Source organism: Convolutriloba macropyga, chromosome 3 (assembly GCF_964194025.1).
Source record: "Convolutriloba macropyga chromosome 3, txConMacr16.3, whole genome shotgun sequence".
NCBI lineage: Eukaryota > Metazoa > Xenacoelomorpha > Acoela > Convolutidae > Convolutriloba > Convolutriloba macropyga.
The window spans coordinates 16505573-16523441 of NC_134470.1; the positions used below are offsets into that span (position 1 = coordinate 16505573).

The window sequence follows — 17869 nt, forward strand, 5'->3', positions numbered from 1 at the left end:
CAGCAGGACAAATCCTGGCATAGTTGAAAGACTGTTTGTGAACGAAACAAAGTGCGACACCTTGAGTGGACAATAAATGGATTGAGAAAACCACTTAGAAAAGGTCCTATCAAAAACTGGACAAAAATTAGTAAAAATTAAAGTTAAATTGCACCATTTGAACAAAAAATCACAATCAAGAAAACGAAATTTTGTTCACACACACTTCACTTTGACATTGGAATGAAAAACATCAAAAGAACAATTAGAGAAACATTGATATTGAAAAACCTGGAATTAAAATTAAAAAATTCTCTCACTTAGCGAAAACTTTTTCACGACTACTTTTCTCGCTCTCTCTCTCTCTCTCTCTCTCTCTCTCTCTCTCTCTCTCTCTCTCTCTCACACACACACACACACACATCTTCAATTCGTTCTGTTGTTTGACCTAAACAATTACATGCGCGACATTGGCTTTTACATCCCGTTGTCAAAACAATCCAACAAATAATAGATAGGAAAAAAAGACGCTACACCAATGCTCCTATTCGAGTCTTAAAAAAGAAAGCGCACCAATGGAAATCACAGCTACACGCACGCCTAAATGCCAGCCCTTGAGATGCTGGCGGCGGTTATTAAAAACGAGAATAAAAGTGGGAGGATAAAACTTGTAGATCATGGGAGGGGCTTCAACCTAATTAGCTTCGTCACTAAATCGTAATAGCGCGCAGGACCAAATATTTTTGTGTGATTGACTTTGACTTTTTGTCCTTGAATTCTGCTCTTGTTCACTCTGTTATTCAATCTGTTGTCAAAATTTCACGAGAGAATAAAAAATAACCGGTTAAATTCAGATGAAAAGCTCTCAAAGAAGCAAAGCAGAATTAAGAGGGGAATCAATTAAAAACTGCTCTAGCAGGGAGGGCAATAACTGCAGGGCGTCAAGTGATTTTATCAGACTTTTTTACCAGAAAAATGAAAATAATATTGGAGCGCTTTCTTTACCATGTGATTTTTAGCAATGAACTGAAACTGCTTTAAATTTTGAACCAGAATAATTTAACACGCAAAAATCAAGAAATGAACCTGAAAAAGTAGTCAGACAAACGAACAATCTCGCCAACATTCGATCGCACGAAGAATTGCATAAAAAAGAATAACAGGAATTGAATGATTGCTTCAATCCTCTTTTTAGAGCAATTAGACGCTTTTGAAGATTAAAAAGTGCCTAAATTCTGGTAAATACAGAGCACAATAAGAAGAAAACTCTTAACCATTTCCGCTTTGTCCATAAAATTCTAGACCCATCATCAAGGGAAAGGTCACAGACAACCCGGAGTGATCAAAATTTGAAGCCACCGTTTTGTAGAATCATTAGGCAGAATTAAATGCAATGCGTTATCATATTACACAATGATTGGCATTTTCAAACCAAAAAAATCGGGATATCTCAAAATATGGATATTGCAATAGCTTAACTTCGATTTCAGCTGATTTTATAATTATTGGTGTAATCTAAATAATCTCTGACGCATTATAAAACACATTTTCAATCTTTTTTCAAACTACATCAACAACCTAAAGCATCTTGCCCCCCCCCCCCCCCATTACATGTTGTATATCCAAACAAACGCCATTGAATATATGTCGAATAACACGCGCCATGGGGTGGCTAATGAACTCGCCACAAAGAATTAGTACGAAATAATGTGTTTTGCTTCTCTCTTCTGCACCCCCCCCCCCCCCCCGTTTCGTAAGGAATTACAACTTTGAAGTCCGCCAAGCAGGGATGCTTTTTTTTACATAGTATCATGTCATATAACAATAGATAACTTATAACTCGGGATCATAAAGGGCACTGGGGGATCACAATAGATCCGATGTTTTTGCACATTACTGACATTTCATGGTCTTTCAAGCACTAAACAGTGCACGTTATATTGTCCTTCCAAATTCACCAACAGCAGAGCGTGATCAAACATGTTGGCCTTGTTCATGCCGAACTCCACGTCCAAGCACAACCTACTACCGTCTGCATTCCAAATGGGATTTGAGGTCAAAGTGTCAGGCGTGGAAAGGAAAGAGTCCTTTTTCATCAAGGTGATTTTGCCAATGACATTTTTATTGTCTCGCTGGTTACGAACTGTGACTGGACTTGAGGCGTCTGTTCTGATCACGTGAACACTGTGGGTATCTTCATCAAAGACTGCTGAAAAAAGTTTACATTATGCATAATTTAAAGAACTCTATGAAAACGATTAGAGAAAATGCGCTGAAATTATAAAAAGATTTAGAGCTAAAATTTTCGGAAATTTCAGCGTGTTTCAGTGCACATCTAACAGAGCTCTCCAGTAGTGGATAAAACAAGGGATTCAACCACCAGTAAAATTTGTCCCTTTCTCCTAACGCTAATCGCGCATGTCGAATCGGGCCAAATTTTACTGTTTGTTGAATCCCTTGTTTTATCCACGACTATATTCACCACTATAAATACATAGTACGCGCATAATTGTGTACAAAAATGTACATAGCTAGTATAATTTATGCAATTCATACACTAATATCCAAAAGTTCTCAAAGCTAGATTTAAGCCTAATTTCATATTTAATATGCCAAACTATACTGAAATAAATCAGGTTAATCATCTCACAAAGTTTTTTTTCAATAGAATCGGATGGACTGAAAATAACTCAAAATTGCTTAGAATTGGATAATAAGAAACAAGTTTCTTTAAAATTTTTGACTTTAACCAGGAGACGATTGATCTATGATGTTTAACTGAGTGATTCTATGTACTTGGTTACATTTTTGAGCCGAGTCTTGGGAGGTCTTGATAAAAGGTTGACTCGCCTTTACCATGCTACGCCAGTACTGCTCGACCTTTCTTAATGGCAACTGTGGGGGAGGGTGCAACTACAGAATGCTTGAACACTTTTAATTTTAATTATTAGGCTGACTGAAGTCTAATATTAAGCTGACTGAACAATATTAATGTATCATTTTACAGTTTTTGTAGTGAAGTGAAACTCATGATGAATAGCCAAAAAGTGCCGTGGAGAATAAAGGTCCCCACGTGGAGAATTATTCTAGAACATTCTTTTTCTAGAATTTTCTCACATGATTTTTAACTTAAAATTAGTTATCATTTCCCAAGTAATTACAAGTTTAAAAGTAAAATAATAATTAAATCCTTCTATTAAATTGAATGACTCGTATAATCTATTAAAAATTAAATAAAGGTTTTAATAAATACTCGCTTTACTAGCTAATTTTTAAGGGTATCTTATATTCGAAATTTTCACTTGTTTTCATTCTGTTAGTGGTGGTGGCTTTCCTTGTCAAATGGCGGCCGCCATTTTAGCATGACATACACTTTTCATTCGATCTGCTAAGCAGTGTAATGCGATGTTAAACCAAGCGTGTTGACTTCTTATACTATTAGCGGTTGCTAAATATGAAAGAAAGCGAACAATAATAGCACAGTCAAAAACACTGAGATCGGTGGAAACACAGTGATTAGTGTTTTTCTATGTCTTCTTGAATATTATACTTATAAACATGCTCTCTGAATTGATTTCTAGTGTGACCATATCTATATCTATGAAGATAAATACATAATCTACATTTCCTATTTCTAAATCTATATAATGATATATGTTTATAATTATTACACATACTACACGTTAGATATCGATCAAGATCAGAATAATGATATCCCAAATGTTCTATATAATCTTTAACCTTAACCATATTTTTACATACATAACAAGAATATTCTAATTCTTTACAATTATTACAACATTCTTTCCAAGGTTTATTTATACACTTATCGCATTTCATTTTTCGAAAAATTATTTTTTGATTATTTCCCTAAAAAAATACATCATGTCTCAATCAACTAATACTAGTGTCATAAACTTCTGCGATGTCTGTAATCTATCCTTTGAATCAAAGAAGGCTTTATACAGGCATCAATCATACGATCTCAAACATAAGGAACTATTGGAGAAAATTTTTGAGTCTGAAGAAGAGGAAGTCTCGAAGAGGGTGTATAATTTGGATGAAGATGATTATATTATTAAAACTAAACCAGCCACCAAACCTAAAACTAAAACTGAAGAGGATATCTACACCAGAATTAAGTATGAATGTAAAGAATGTTATGAAGAATTAGAAGTAAAGTAGCTCTAACTACTCATTCATATAGTCACAATCGCATGTATCTAGAAAACACAGAAGACTTCGATATAAACTCAAGTCAGAACATGAGAGAATTTTATATTACCGATAAAGGTGGGAATTACATTGAAGATATAGATGAAGCAACTAATTACTCTTTAGAAGAAATTAAAAACTGTTACCAGTTTTGTAAAGTTAAGAGTTTTAAATATCAGATCACGGCTGAATGTGATTATAAGGAGAGAACCAAAGAAGAAGTTAAAACTACTAAAATATTTTTCAATACTGATCATATTAATAATAATGCAATATATGAATATGGTGACTTCAATCGGTGGCTAGATTTCAAAAAGGAAATATATGAAGGATATGGTTATGATTTTGAGTTTCTTGGAATAAGAAGTATTCAGTTAAACATTGAACCAACTAAAGCATCTATTGGTAGTTATATAGATTTACCTCCTGATCTCAAAAACTCTAAGTCGATATTAAATATACGTAGTTATAAATACAGTTGCTTACAACTAACTATAACTGCTTGGCTACATCCCGCCCCACACCATGAAGCTCGAGAAAATAATTATGTAGATAAACTAATTGAACCAAGACAACAACATGAAGATGATTTTGCTTATATAATAAGAATACAGAAATTGTATAATATTTATATTTGGGTATACACACCTTGTGGTGGGGGCAAAATAGAATTGTTTAAACAAGTGGATGATTTTAAAAAAGATAGAAAATATGTAAGAATACTAGTTTGGAGTAATGGTCAAATAGAACACTGTGCCCTAATAAAAATTATAGAAACCCTGTTAGAATGACCAAATAAAAACAACATTAAATATTATTATTGTGATAGGTGTACCTATTGTTTTATATCACAAATTAAATATGATAAACACGAATGCAGCACCTCATTCAAACCAGAGAATGTTTGTCCTAAGAAAAAACATATTACTTTTGTAAATGAACACAAACGTCAGAATATAAAAAATATTATAACTGCCGATATAGAATGTTGCATTGTTGATCCGCGAAGCGGTTTCACCGATGTCTTAACTAATGATTTAAAATATGTAATAGCTGAACATATTCCAATAGCTGTGGGTTACACCTGGCAAGGTAACTTCAAACATTACTTCGTTCTAGGCTGCATCAAACGATTTGCTAGAGGCCTATTAGAAAAAGAAACTGAGAATAATTTCAAACATAATGAAAAGATGATATTCACAGAAGAAGATAAATTATATCATGAAACTAATAACACTTGTCATATCTGCAGCAAAACATGTTTTAATAAAGTAAGAGATCATTGTCATGAAACTGGTAAATATAGAGGACCGGCATGTAAAATATGTAATCTAAGATACAAACGACAAAACTTCATTCCAGTCATGTTCCATAATGGCTCTGGCTATGACTTCAACCTACTATACTGTGACCTCTTTAAACAGAATAATGATAAAAGAAAAGTAGATAACATACCACTAGCTGCTGGTAAATCTAAGATGTTTAGCATTGGTTGTCTCAAATTCTTAGACAGTTATAACTTCTTAGCTATGCCTCTAGATCAAATGGCAAAGATATACAGATGTAAAACTAAAACATTATATCCATATGAATACTTTGGTTTAGAGTCATTGAGAACCACGGCCAAGTCCTATAGTAGCAAAGCTACCTACCAAGAAGCTATAGGTAATCTAAAAATAGAAGACTTCAAATCCTCACTACATAGTAAATTACCAACACAAGAAGAAGTAGATAAATTTAATAATGAAAACAGTCATAAAACTGGAAAAGAATTAACTATAGAGTATTTACAGAATGATGTGGAAATATTAGACTATTGCATGAATGAATATGTTAAACTAAGTATGAAAGAATTCAAGCTCAATCCCTTACACTATGTAAGTCTCCCAGGTTACAGTTTTGATTGTTGGTTAATGTCAAGCGGTGTAACATTAGATAAATTATAGGATAAACAAATGGTAGATGATTTTGTTGGAGCAAAGAGAGGTGGTATATGTGGAATAATGGGAGATATATATATATAAATAATCAGGGAACCTGCTTCGCAGATAGTAATACTAATACTAATGCTAATATTAATGATAATACTAATACTAATACTAATACTAATACTAATACTAATACTAGTACTAATACTAATACTAATACTAATACTAATTAGGGAACCTGCTTCGCAGATACTAATGATAAATTTATTAATAGAAATATATGGTACATATAAGCAAACAACCTATATGGTTATGCAATGATGCAAAAGTTACCTTATAAGGATTTTGAGTTTATTACTACTACTACTCTAGATGTAATATTGAATACTCCAGATGATAGTGATGATGGTTACTATATAGTTTGTGATATTGATTATACTAAAGAATGTAAAGAGAGAACAGAACAGTTAGCACTAATGCCTAATAAAAGAAAGATAAATGATAATGAATTGGGATATCTGCGAAGCAGTTTCACTGATCAAGAAAGAGATGGAGTCAAAGCAAGATCCGAGAAGCGGCTTCACCGATCAGGGAAACTGCTTCACCGATCAGAGAAATTAATCGTAGACCAAAACAACAAAACAGAATATATGGTTCATTATAGGATGTTAAAGTTCTATGTTAAGATGGGAGTAAAAGTAACAAAAATACCTAGAGTAATTAAATTTAAACAAGATTATATATGTAGCGATTATATACAAAACAATACAAATAAAAGAGCAACAGCTAAAACTGAAGCAGAAAAGGATGTAAGGAAATTAATGAATAACTCATTATATGGAAGATTGTGCATGAATCCTCTACACTTCTTTCAAAGCAAGTTCTTGCATGATGAAGAAAAGATAATGAAAAGTGTAAGTAAACCAACATTAAAGAATATAACTAGATATAGAGATTATAGCCAAATAGAATATATAAAGAAAAAAATAGATTAATTGAGAAGCTGTTTTCATTATCCATTTTTTACTCTTATTATAATTCTTCAATACATATAAAATGACTAAACTAGATAAACTTATAGAATTAAACAATCTAAAAAAACAAAACAGAAGAAATAGATTAGAAGATAAATTAAAACAACAAGAATATTATGGTGAAATAGAAGAGTTATTCGATTCTTTAACTAAAACTATCAGTGAAACTGCTTCGCAGATAAATGAAAACACTGAACAGAATCTAGCATTAGGTGAACAAACATTAATAGGAATAGATTGGCAAAATCAAGAGTTAGATAAACAAACTAAGGTGATCGAGCAAGCTGGTTCCCAGTTTAATGAAACTGCTTCGCAGATGGGTGAAACTGCTTCGCAGATTGGTGAAACGTTAAAAGGGACCATAAAGCAAACTCAAGATATAGCACCAGTTTATGTTGATACAAACACAACCTAACTTCTTCACAACATGGGGGCTCAAACTAATCCTCAATTAAAATTAGAACTCATAGATTTACCCACTAGGAGATATAAAATGAATGGTGTTAATATAACTCTAGAGCAGGATGCATTTTTAGTTAGGGATAATGTATATGAGTTTTCAGAAGTATATACTGATTTTATTACTAAATCAAATATAACATATGATAATATTGACGAAGATGAAAACAAAATTAAAAGGTTTTTAAAGGATATTAGATATGATGTAGGAAAAGGGGATAAGAATAGTGCTAGATATAGAACAATAAAACGTATGATGGGGGCAAAGATGATGTATATGGTAGGGGATTAAATAGCAACGCAGATCCAAATAGTTTAGTAGAAAGATTAGAACTATTAATACTAGAAACAAAAGCTGGTGATGATGGATTATATGATGAAATGCTAGATATATCTAAGCAACTTTTATCTATGAATATTATTAATCAAGACCAACTAGATAATTTTGTTTTTAACTATGGTAAATGAGCGAAGCTATCAAGGAACCTGCTTCGCAGATGACTATGTCCATAAATAAAACGATAGAAAAACAACAACAACAACAACAACAACAACAACAACAACAACAACAACAACAACTAGCTAAAGAAGTATTCAATCCTCAAATAACAAAGTTTAGAAGACAAAGAGTAATACCATTATATAAAGATGAAGCATGGTCAGCTGATTTAATTGATAAGTCATCTCTAAGTAAATACAATAATAATTATAAGTTTATATTAACAGTTTTAGATATATTCACAAAATATACATGGGCTATTCCATTAAAGAATAAATCTGGTTTATCTATAACTAATGGTTTTAAAACAATCCTATCAGAAGCACGAAAACCAGAAAAATTATGAAAAGATAGAGGTAGTGAGTTTTACAATAAAATATTTAAATCTTTACTTAAAGAATATGAAACAAAACTATAATCTACTTATAGTGATTTAAAGGCTGTATTCATAGAGCGATTCAATAGAACATTATTACACTTAATAAATAAACCTATGTTCATCAATGGCGATGGTAATTGGGTAAATATATTAAATGATGCTGTTGTAACATATATCAATATAACAATAACATTCACTCAACAATTAATATGACACCAGTTGATGCTTCTAATAATCCTGATAAATTTAAATACTATGTTAATTCTACCAAAGCAAAACCAAAATTTAAAGTTGGTGATTATGTTAGAAATGTAGATAAACGTATTATCTTCTCTAAAGGTTACACTTCTAATTGGAATAGAGAATTCTTTAAAGTGAATGAAGTTCTAAAAACACATCCACCAACATATAAAACAGAAGATATTAATGGTGAGATAAAAGAAGTTAAAAACTATGAACAGGAACTATTAAAATCCGAGTTTGATTTTGAATCTAATAATAAGGTTTTGGAATCATTAAATATAGACCTACGGTCCTAAGTCTAATTATAATTCTAAGTCTAAATCTAATTGTAAGACTAATTATAAGTCTAATTACAAGACGAATTATTATTCTAATTATATGTAAACAAATACAAAGATGACAAGAAATAGATTTAATCAAGCTAAACATAAATCAACATCAACATCAACAAACAACTTAACACTAAGTAGGGCTCGTGGGTTATTCCTAGAAGATAATGATGATATTGATTTGAAGGATACCTATAAAATTACAAATGTTCATCCTCCTAGAGATGAAAAAGATGTTGTTAATAATGATTATTGTGACAATAACTTATAATCCTCTTTTAATAAAATAGACATTTTAAGTAGAAACATAACTGAACTAAGAATGGGTGACTTTGATAAAGTTACAACTAAAACATTACAACTAAATGAAACACAAGTTAATGAAGAACTAATTAATGAGTTTAATGAATCAACAAATGAAGTCAGAAATACTGTTAAGTTTTGTAATAAAGTTGCTGCAGATACTATCTCTAAATATAATCAATTAAATCAAGAATTTGATAATAATAAGTTTAATCAGAATATAACTAACATACACTTAGATGAAATGTTTACCAACGGTCTGAGAGAAATGAAAGAATACAATAAATCTCTTAGAGGTGTTATAGTACAATATATAATTGCTATACTTTTACAAAGTAAGTTACTTGATAATAAAGAGAAAGATAGACTTGAGATGCATTATAGTTTTAATCAAGAAGATATAAATAGAAATGAAAGAAATAGAAAGAGTTTTTGCTAATGAAAATAAGCAAAGCAAGGACCAATCCAACAGCACCGAGTGAGAGATTACTATATCCAGATTTGTCATCAGTATCAGAAAGATTGATAAACGAAAAGATTCAAGCTAATAATAAATTTAACAACAATATTAACATTATAAAAGATATTAGAAATTATAAAGAAACTGAAACTAATAACTATAATAAGAAGTTAAGTAGATATAAGAATTATATTAACATAGCTCAGATAACAGAAATAGTATTATCATCAATAGCAACAACTGCAACAACAACATCAGTTTCATTAACAGGTATAGGATTAGCTTATTCTATACCAACAGCTTTTGCTACAGCAACTGTTTGTGGTTCATTATCAAAAACAATTAATACTAAAATTAGAAATAAAATTATATAGTATTCACAAATGTATATTTTAAGTAAACAGTTTAGTGATAAGTTTAATAAACTATATACTAAATCAATGAAAGATAATAAAATAGATAATGATGAGTATAATGAATTTGTTAAGTTATATGAGGATTATAAGAAGAATAAGAAAAACAAGCTGAATATTTTTTTAGATTAAAGATATTAGTGCTTAGTAATAACCTTGTTTTTAGTAATAATAATATTAGTATTAATATTTATCGATAAATATATAATCATAATCTTAGTTATAATCATAATCATAAACATAATATAATCATAATATAATCATAATCATAATCATAATCATAATCATAAACATAATATAATCGTAATTATAATCAAATAATTATGTTTTCTTTGTACCTAAGTATAACCCTCTTCCTTTTTGTACTACTTTTATACCTTCACCAGTAGTTGCAAATTTAATTAAATCGGGTGTAGCCGCTAGAGCTGCTTTAGGGTTTCTACTTGCAGCTGCACTTCCTATTTTACTTGCTATTTCTAATGCTCTTACTGGATTATTAGCTACTTTCTTTCCAAAGTTAACTGTAGCCATACCAACACTTTTAAAGAAATCTTTCAATCCCTCTGCTTCTATTGTTGCATCACTAACAGTCATTGACTTATTTCTCTTACACCTAAAACAATTACCCTTTAACATTTTAGTACCTTTTGAAGTAATAAAACCTCTCATGTTATTAGTACCACTATAATGTCTACCTCCAACACAATATGAATTAGTTTTGAACTGACTTAAATGCTCATTTCTATATATAAAAAATAACGGAAGTTAAAAAGTATATTCCCTTTGTTATTAAGCCTAAGCCTACGGGTTCCACCCGCAAGCGAAGCTCGAAAACTGAGCCTAAGCCTAAGGTTAAGCCCAAGCCCAAGGTTAAGCTTGTAGCTAGAGGCTTGGCTCTAGAGAATAAAAAGAAATTAGACATTATTTATGCTAAAGGTTTTGTTAATACTAATAAGAAATAGTTAGGTATTAACAAGAAAAAAAATTAGAGCTGACTAGCTATAAATATAAAAATATGGTTATGTATAAGTAAAAGTATTTAATTATAACAATAACTATATTATACTATAATTATATTTATCGCTAGAGTTATATCTAAATTAATAATTATCGATAGAGTTATATCTAAAATTATAATTATATCTATGACTTAAACTATTTCTATGACTTAAATTATATCTATGACTTAAATTATATCTATGACCATCTTATTACCATCACTATTCACACTAATAACCTTTCTAGTTAATACTAATGCATGACATATAGTATCTGCAACTGCAGCACTAAATTTAAAATTAAGTTGTATTGGTTGTGGACCTATAAGATCACTTTGATATCTAGTATCGAATACATATATTCTATAATTACTTTTGAATGTTCTATGATTTATATATGGTTTTATATTATGTGGTAGCGCATTATAATCTTTATTAAAGCTAACAATCTCTTTAAAAGCCCCATTATAATTATTGGTTCCATAATTAATATTCATTCTATCCTCGGGATAAGACTCACTACCAATCTTACAATAACATTCAGTAACATTCATTACATCAAATGTACTTGCATCATGAGTTTGTTCATAAACATTATTATTTTCAAAACCAACTATTATATATTGCGGTCTTTCCATACCACTTTCCATACCTAGATCAAACAAGAAGTTAGTAGCATTGGGTACATTCTTTCTTTCAAAATAAATGTCTTTCTTTCATAATAACTATAGTCTACATTATTCTTTTTACTTAAACCCTTTTGCACAATAATTCTATTATCATTACTAGGATCAATACTAGGCACACACCATGATATATCTCTAATTTCTATATTACCATAATTAGCAACTGCACCAGGATTAGCATTAACTCTATATAGAGCTCTATCATTATTATTTCTTTTTAATAATAGTTTAAATCCTAAACCATATATAATCCTTTCTAAATCATTTACGAAACCAAATAGATCACTCATCTTAATCATCATATACATATGACCTCGTTGTGCAGCAATATGGTCACCTTTAAGTTGACTATCTCTATTATCTATATTTCCAACAAAACCACTCTCATATTCATCATCAGTACTAGTTAATAACTTATACATCAATAGATTAGGATGAAAATGATCTATACATTCAATAGTCCTACCACCACTAGTTTCAAGCTTAATTGAACTGAACAATGCCATCAAACCATAATTAACTAATCTAATATTAGCATCATTAGCAAATACACCACCAGCATCATCTGATACAACAAACTCTATCGCTAGATATGAATCACGCAAATTTAAGTGATTCTCTTCTCTATTGAGTATGATATTAATAATGGTATTAACCGTATTCATTGTTGCCAGATTATTTGGTTTATATTTTATAATCTTATTTTTATGTATATCATTATTATAACCATAATTTGTATCCAAATTAAAGTCCATTTTTATTAGATAAAAAATGACAGACAACTTGATTTTATATGAACTACAAAATATACACGAAGCTTTAACTAAAACTAAAGAAGAGTACAAACTTAATTTTAGAATGATAAAACCAACAGAAAATTTAACTTTAGTGAACCTATACTTAATACAACAAAATTAGGTTTAATTAGATTATCTGTTTATAATTCGGTGTTTAATGTGAATAGGAGAAATAATCAATTCTTATATGCTAGTACGGTTATAGAAGATGATGAAACTTTACCTCGGGTTCTTAGCTCTGACCCTAACATTAACCCTATCTCTACCTCAAGCCCAAACATTACAACTATACTTAATTATAATAATAAAAGAATCCCGTTGCTATATTCAACTATTACACCGGGAGCATATGAGTTAACTGACATAGCAGAATTAATAAAAGAAGAAACTGATGGTATTGTTATAATAGAACCTGATAAGAATACGATGAAATGATTAATGGAAATAAAACAAGGAGCACTCAGCTTTGATATAGAAAACTCACTAGCCTCATTACTTGGATTTAGAAAAATAATTTATAAAAAAGGTAGATATAAATCTCAGAAAATTATTGATATTATGGGTTTTGGTAATATTAACATTCATTGTAATGTGATATCTGGAGCTGAAGATAAAAGTAAAGATACAGACATACTATATACTTTTAATCTAACTGAACCACCAGGTTACTTGATAAATATTATACCAACTAATATCTTGTATCAAAATGTAACTAAAGATAGAATAGAATATATAGAATTTCATATTAAAGATGAGCATGGAAGACCTATAGATTTTAATGGTGATGTATTAAGTTTTACTTTACATTTGATTTAGACATTTGGTTCCCTGATACTTATACTTATACTTATCTGCGAAGCAGGTTCCCGATACTTTTACTTATACTTATCTGCGAAGCAGGATCCCTGATACTTAAACTTAAACTAAACTACAAAACTCTCCGATCCCAATTAATTCTTAGTTTACCATTAAAATTTTTTTAAGTTATATCAATGACAATATAATTATAAGGCTTTTTCCATACCTTATTACATATAATAGCAAAATCATTATAACTAAGTTCAACATTATAAAAGAAATCTTGATATATAGATATGAGGACTTTACCTCTCTGTTCAAATAAAATAAATAGATTACAGTTCTCTCTAACACTCTGCCTATCCAGAGAACAGGTTTTGGTTAAGATATATCATATTACAGTTATTATGTCTACCTCTACAAAAGTATTCATTAATAACTGGTTCTTTGGCTCTAACATCATCAAATATCATTAGTTTCTTTAAGTTTTTGGGTAATTTATCAGGAGATGGTAAATCTTTTATATCTTTAATAAATTCAACATCTGCTTTTGGGTTTATTCTTTCTATACCATGGTATTGATCACCAGTAGGTCCAATGATGTATAGCTTATCAAAGTATATACTAGCTAGAATTAGTTTTTTCAATAAGAATGTCTTACCACATTCACTAGGACTAGATATTATACATCTAAAGTTATCTGGGAAGGCGGCTTCAGTAATTATATCATCATCATTTAACCATAAATATAGATCATCATTTATGTTTACAGATATCGGTGAAACCGCTTCACGGATATTATTAGTAGGACTATTACTAATGCTATTACTATTGCTATTCCTATTAGATTTACTCCTTTGATATTTTTCATCAAATAGATATATAAAATTATCATTATCATTATCATTATCATTATCATTATCATTATCATTATCATTATCATTATCATTATCATTATCATTATCATTATCATTATCATTATCATTATCATCATCAATGACATTATCCTTATCATTAACATTATTAGCAAAGCTACTTCGTAGATCACTATCATTAACATTATTATTATCCTTATTAGCAAAGCTACTTCGTAGATCATTAACAATATCATCAACATTAACCTTATCTTTATCACCACCTCTACTTCAACTTAAACAAAAACACTCATTATATATTCCTGGATATTTACATTGATTAACTAGAATATTCAAAGCACTTTTAATTCTAAATCCTCTATCAATAAGATAGATCATATATAAACAATAAGCCCCACAATGAGATTCAACATTGTATTCTCTCATTACAGCCTAGATCAACATATTCTTCTAGGAATAATGGTGGGGTCTCAACACCAAAACTATCAAAGTAATATACAGGACCATCGGTGGAAGGAACTTCGGTCTTGGTTCCCCAACCGCTTCGCGTATCTTCTCTTCTTATAACTAAAACCCAATGTGTACCTTCAGTTGGATGTAGATTTACAATAATCTTGAAGTTAGGATCCCTGATACTATCTGGAGTTTGATCTCTCATTACAATCTCAATTGGTGTTAGACTTATATCTTTACCTATATCTTATTCTGATATCACTCATAGCATTATTATCAATATTAAATTTATTATTAAATTCCCCAAAAGTTAGAATGAGCATTTTTATATAATAAATTTATTAAATCTAAGTCTAATTATAAGTCTAAGTCTAAATCTAAATCAATTCTATTTTTATTATATAAAAAAGGAAACAGGTAGTGCAGTTTTTATTATTATTATTATAATTGGAATTTGTTATATAATATATGATTCAAGACCAAGTAAATATAGAAAACTAGAAGAAAGCTTTGGTGGATTTATGAATAGGAGTCTAGTTAGATTTGAATATGAAAAGTCACCACTACATACTATTGTTTATGGTGGAACTGGAACGGGTAAAACATATTTTATTAGACAATACTTAAAGTTATACTTAGACCATGATCAAGTTCAAGATCAAGTTCAATATCAAGTTCAACATCAAGTTCAAGATCAAGATCAAGTTCAAGATCAAGTTCAAGATCAAGTTCAACATCAAGTTCAAGATCAAGATCAAGTTCAAGATCAGGTTCAAGATCAAGTTCAAGACCAAAGGTCCATAATTATAGTTTGTAAAGATGACAGAGACTGGATAGATCCTTAGTCTAATAAGTTTTATACTGGGTTTAATAAATGTGATTTAAATATGATCACAAAAAATAATATGCATAAATTTCAAAATTGTGTAATAGTACTTGATGATATGGGTGATAGGTTAAATAAGGATATAGGTTATTATTTTACTGAAGGTAGACATTATAATATTCAAATGATTGTAATGTGTTATAAGCCAGCTGAAATAATTAATACAGCAAGAATGAGTTGTGATACTATTTATTTAACAACTTATAATGGACCTGACCTATTTAAAAACTTTAACGAGATATATAAATGTGAACATGACTTCAATAAAATAATTAGTGAAATAAATAGTAACTATTATAATTGTACAAATGGAATGTCAGATGAACTTCGTTATGGTATAATTAAATATAATAAAAAGGAAAATACTTTTATTATTATTAGTAGTAATAGAACAATGATATATGATTCAAGAGTTGGTTTCCTTGATTTAAAAGCTCTTAGTTTAAAAGATGATTTAGAAAGAGAAGATATAAATAAACTTATAGCATATATGAAACCAATAATGATTAATGCAACAGATAGAAATGTTATTAATCATGATAATTATCAGTTTTATTTTAATAAACTTCATACTTTAAATAATATTAAAATTCAGAATGATGTTTTAACAAAAGAGATAATTAAGGGAAAGGGTATGAAAATTTTATCAAATATATGTGGAATTATAGGCACAGGTTTATTTATTTTTAATTGTTTTTATCCTGATTCAATATCAAGAAATGCTGGAACTGTAGCAATGGGAGCAAGCACAATGTTGAGTAGAGTAAATACATTAGTTAATGTTGGATATGGAGAAGAGTTGGAAGGTGAAACACGGACAAAGTCCGATTCCTCGATCTGCGAAGCAGGTTCCATGATCCAAGAGGAATATATAGATCGGGGAAGCAGTTATACTGATCAGGGAAGCAGTTTGGTGAACCACGAACAAAGTTCATATACTGATCAGTGTAACTGTGACTTTGTCAATGAAGAAATGGGAATTTTGAATAGAAAAGGAGGAAAGATTTTAAACAAACTTTATATAAAAAAATGAAGAATTTAGAGAAGAGATTTTAAATTTTGTTAAAGATAAAAAAGAATTAGACCTTGATTTGATCTTAGATAAGAGATGTAAATCTAATACACTCAATACTTTAGGAAATAAATTTTCAGCAGAGTGTATCACATCTAAAGATAATACTAAAGATTTAATTGAAATCATGGCTAAATATTATCCACAAAGTTTGTACACCGATTCTACAGCATAGCTAATATTATCTGCGAATTTGCAAAACAACTCCGTTGAGCAGTTTGGTAAACCACGAACAAAGTTCGTTCACTGATAATTTTATCTATTAAAAATGCTTTTACAATGTTTAGAGCGTAACTATAAATGTGGAAACATTGCTGTTTTAAAATATCATTATGAATTATTTCATAAAGATAAAACTGATAAATATATGTGTGGTAATATAATATTAAGTGGTATTTGTGCTAATGATTTTTCCCCATGGGGTTGTTCTTTAAAAAATGAATCTAGTTCTAGTTCTAATTCTAGTTCTAACCCTAGTTCTATTTCTAATTGTAATTCTAGTTCTAACCCTAGTTCTAGTTCTAAACCTAATTCTAACTCTAGTTCTAACCCTAGTATTAGTTCTAGTTCTAGTTCTGGTTCTGGTTCTAACCCCAGTTCTAGCTCTAGTTCTGGTTCTGGTTCTATCTATGACTATAACTCTAACTCAGATCCTAACCCCAACCGTAACGCTAACCTTATCCCCAACCCTAACCCTAACCTTATCCTTAACCCTAACCTTAACCTCAGCTCAGAAGTATTAACTAGATGTTGTAATAAGTGTAATTATGTAAAACCACTAAACAATTTTGATGAGGGTAAGTATACACGTAGAAGATGTACTTCAGCTAAAGTTAATTGTCTATATTGTACTTCTGTTGTGAGATATGATGGGATACGGGCTCATGTAAAGAAACAACATCCAGATATAGAATTGACTAGAGGATTTAGTAGAAATATAATTGATCGGTGTAACCGCTTCGCGGATAAAACAATTAACCCTAGTTGGCAAAGCAAGACTGTAAGTCCTTTAGTTATTAGCCAAACTGAGGAAATTTGTTCGTGTAAATACTATAATTTTGTA

At 29.9% G+C, this 17869-nt stretch overlaps 1 protein-coding gene across 2 annotated transcripts in view; it reads right to left on the bottom strand.

Annotated features, from left to right (window-relative positions):
• Positions 1 to 1738: 1738 nt before the first annotated feature.
• LOC142336901 (uncharacterized) overlaps positions 1739 to 17869 on the bottom strand; it is a 36746-nt gene continuing 20615 nt past the window's right edge. Inside the window, exon 8 of one of the 2 annotated variants that reach the window (XM_075385876.1) lies at positions 1739 to 2185. In XM_075385876.1, coding sequence (XP_075241991.1) covers positions 1884 to 2185 — 302 coding nt within the window. In that variant the 3' untranslated portion in view covers positions 1739 to 1883. Of the gene's footprint in view, positions 2189 to 17869 lie in introns of both variants that reach the window. The other variant, XM_075385875.1, reaches the window with a different exon arrangement.